At 57.1% G+C, this 3,145-nt stretch overlaps 2 protein-coding genes across 2 annotated transcripts in view; one reads left to right on the top strand and one right to left on the bottom strand.

Annotated features, from left to right (window-relative positions):
- Positions 1 to 510: 510 nt before the first annotated feature.
- On the bottom strand, positions 511 to 1,616 carry LOC108494904 (coiled-coil domain-containing protein 96-like). The gene is made up of 3 exons (XM_017809924.1): positions 1,484 to 1,616; positions 1,158 to 1,406; positions 511 to 684 (listed from the first exon to the last, which is right to left on the bottom strand). Exons 1-3 carry the CDS (start codon positions 1,592 to 1,594, stop codon positions 511 to 513), a joined length of 534 nt encoding a protein of 177 aa, XP_017665413.1. The 5' UTR covers positions 1,595 to 1,616.
- A 113-nt stretch (positions 1,617 to 1,729) lies between these two features.
- PMPCA (peptidase, mitochondrial processing alpha subunit) overlaps positions 1,730 to 3,145 on the top strand; it is a 5,570-nt gene continuing 4,154 nt past the window's right edge. The window contains exons 1-3 of the mRNA XM_017809923.1: positions 1,730 to 1,782; positions 1,998 to 2,200; positions 2,313 to 2,392. Of these exons, the coding sequence (XP_017665412.1) occupies positions 1,730 to 1,782; positions 1,998 to 2,200; positions 2,313 to 2,392 (336 nt within the window). The remainder of the gene's footprint in view (positions 1,783 to 1,997; positions 2,201 to 2,312; positions 2,393 to 3,145) is intronic.

Here is a 3,145-nt window from a genome sequence, read left to right as displayed (position 1 = left end):
TCCTCATCCTTAAAAAAAGAGATGTACAGTAAGTGCTTGTAAAGTTAAATACTTTAGGAAGAAAATTCTATAGATCGAGTAAGGATCAAGAAACTCATTCTTTTATAAGAAAAATCAGTTCTTCCCACAGAGCTCCAGTTCTAGGCTGTGGCTCAGGGGATTTCTCTGTTCCACATCCATCAGATTCAGACCTGAAGAAACTGCCACCCCAGCTGGGTCACCGGGTTGTTTAACCTTAGGAAATTCAGGTCTCCCAGGTTGCTCACCAGCAAAAATAAAATCTATTCTTTTCGCTTCAAAGGAGAGAGATGAATATTTATTATTTTGTTAATCTGAAGCTTTCTGAAATGCATCCTGTTGAGCCCTGCCCTTGTTCTCACCCACCACTTGCACTGCATGAAGCACAGGCCACACAAACACATCAGATGTCAGCTGGATACTTGGTTTTCAAGACTTTCCCAGTAAGAAAACCAGGTTTGCTAATGCTTTTCTTAATAAATAGCATAGCTTTCAACTACATTTTATTTCTTTAAGGACACTGTTCCCAGTGAGCCCCTCTTTTAATCCAGCTCCTTGGATGGTTATTTCCCCCACACTGTGTCTTACGCACTTGTCTGCTTGGGTTTCAGAGAGAATTTGAAGTTTACTGATCTTGCTTCTCAAAGTGGCATTCTCTTCTTTCAGCTAAAAAAGGAAACATTCTCATTAGGATTGAGGGTGCTGTTTCACAACATTACAAACACTCCAACACCAAAATATTCAGCTTTAATGCTAGGAATTCTTGCACTTTCTAATACATTCATGCTTAATTTTGCACTCAAGTTTTCCTCTCTGGAAACCACTTCACTGACCCCATGGGGCACAGGAGGGTGGCACTGAGCAACCCGTGCAAGATGTGACTAATTAAACACTGCCAATTCTAAATTAACGTGACCTCCAGGGGCAGGAGCACTAGGAAGTCACCTGGGTCATACCCAGAGCAGAAGGGCAGGGAAGGCGCTGGACCTGACTCATGCTGAAAAGCGCTTTTCCAGACCTGCCTCTCTGCCTCAGCTTCTCTTCAGGCAGCGGGCTGTGACACCGAGTCCTGCAACCAGCGGACACCCAGCCCAGGGCTCGCCCGACAGCGAAGGTGCCGGGGGGCGGGCAGCGCTCACCTGCTCGTAGCTGGGCTGCCGTGAGGGAGCACAGCCCGGGCCCGGGGGGGCTCCGGGGGCGGCCAAGCAGAAGGAGCCGGCGGAGGGCGAGGCGGGTCCGGCGGCAGCGAGGTGGGCCCGCTCCACGGCCAGCGGCTGGTAGCTCTCGCTCCACTCTTCCTCCTCCTCCTCCTCCTCCTCCTCTTCCTCACCCCCCACCTCTGTGGGCATTGCGGGAAGCGGGAGCGCGACGGGCCCGGGCGGCGCCGCCTGCGCAGGGGAGAGCAGGGCTGAGGAGGGCGCTGAGGCAGGGCAGGACCCAGCCGCGCCGCCGCCGCGGGCCTTACCTGGGGGGCTTCGCCCGCCCCGCCGCCGCGGGCCTTGGTGCGGACGAACTCTCGGAAAGAGAAGGGGTTGGGCTCGGCCGGGAGCGGCCCCGGGAGCGGCTCCGCCGCCATGGCAGCCTGAGGGCTCCGCGGGGCGGGGCCTCCCCAGCGGGACGGGCCACTCAGCGAGCGAGCGGCAGGGTCGGCCACGCCCCTTTCCCCTCGCGGCCCCGCCCACGTGACCCGGCGGTCCCGGGTGGCGGCAAGATGGCGGCGGCCATGGCGTGGCTGCGGCGCGGAGCCCGCGGGGCGGCTCGGCGGTGAGCGCGGCCCCGGGGGCACCGGGCTGGGCGGGGGATGGCGCTGGGGACCGCGAGGGGACCGCCCGGGGAGGGGACAGCGCCCGGCACCGCGGGGGAAGGCGGGCAGCGCTGGGTGCCGGCCCTGGGGCGCGCAGCGTTCGGTGCCGGCCTTGGCGGAGGCGCTGCCGGCGCGGTGTCCCCGCACATCCCGACGATGTCCCCGGTGTCCCCAGGTGCGGGCTGGCGGCCGGGCGGAGCTACAGCGGCGGCGGAGCCTACCCCAGCGTGTCGCTGACGTGCCCGCTTCCCGGTGTGCCCAAGGCCGTGTTCGCGGCCGCCGAGGGCCGGGAGCGCTTCGAGACGAGGGTGACGGTGCTGGAGAACGGGCTGCGCGTCGCCTCCCAGAACAAGTTCGGGCAGTTCTGCACCGTGGGCAGTGAGTACCTGGAGGGGCCAGGGGTGGTGACACCACGGCTCCCCCGGAGCCGAGTGTCTGTGTAAGGACCGGAGGTGTAAAAGTTACACTGATTTATTCTTCTTAACGCCAGTTCTTGTGAATTCGGGATCAAGACACGAAGCAAAATACCTCAGTGGTATCTCCCACTTCTTGGAAAAGCTGGCCTTCTCTGTGAGTACTGCCCTGCCCTGCCCAGCATGGGATCCTGAGCACCCGAAATCTGCACTGGGAAGGGAGGGGGAGCAGCCAAGGGCAGGGCCTGACCCACAGGGCTCTGTGCACTTGAACTGTTTAAATAATGCTGAGAGTATTCCCAGAATGATCATGGAATCATGGAATGGTTTGGGTTGGACAGGACCTTAAAGACCATCCAGTCCCACCCCCTGCTCTGGGCAGGGACACCTTCCACTAGCCCAGGTTGCTCCAAGCCCTGTCCAACCTGGCCTTGGACACTTCCAGGGATGGGGCAGCCACAGCTTCTCTGGGCAACCTGTGCCAGGGCCTCACCACCCTCATAGGGAACAATTCCTTTCCAATGTCCCATCTAATCCTGCCTTCTTTCAGTTTGAAGCCATTCTCCCTTGTCCTGTCATTCCCAACTCTTGTCACAAGTCTCTCTCCATTTTTCTTGTAGGCTTCCATCAGGTACTGAAAGGCCAAAATTAAGTCACCCCAAATCTTCTCTTCTACAGGCTGAACAACTCTCTCAGCCTTTCCTTATAGGAGAGGTGCTCCTTCCCTTTAATCATCTCTTTTAATTCCCACTTAATTATTGTGCCCATTATTACATTTTGAAAGCCTGTTGTGCTTTTATCTCCAGGGTCAGTGAGTATTGATCAAACCACTTGACTAAAAGAATGTAGAAGATGGTTGTTCTGGGCTACACTGAAGGGTTATAAAAAGTTATTGTTTTAATAATTAATA

The sequence above is a fragment of the Lepidothrix coronata genome, unplaced genomic scaffold (genome assembly GCF_001604755.1).
Source record: "Lepidothrix coronata isolate B3197 unplaced genomic scaffold, Lepidothrix_coronata-1.0 Scaffold28, whole genome shotgun sequence".
In the NCBI taxonomy this organism is placed as follows: domain Eukaryota; kingdom Metazoa; phylum Chordata; class Aves; order Passeriformes; family Pipridae; genus Lepidothrix; species Lepidothrix coronata.
This window is presented reverse-complemented; position numbering and strand designations above follow the sequence as displayed.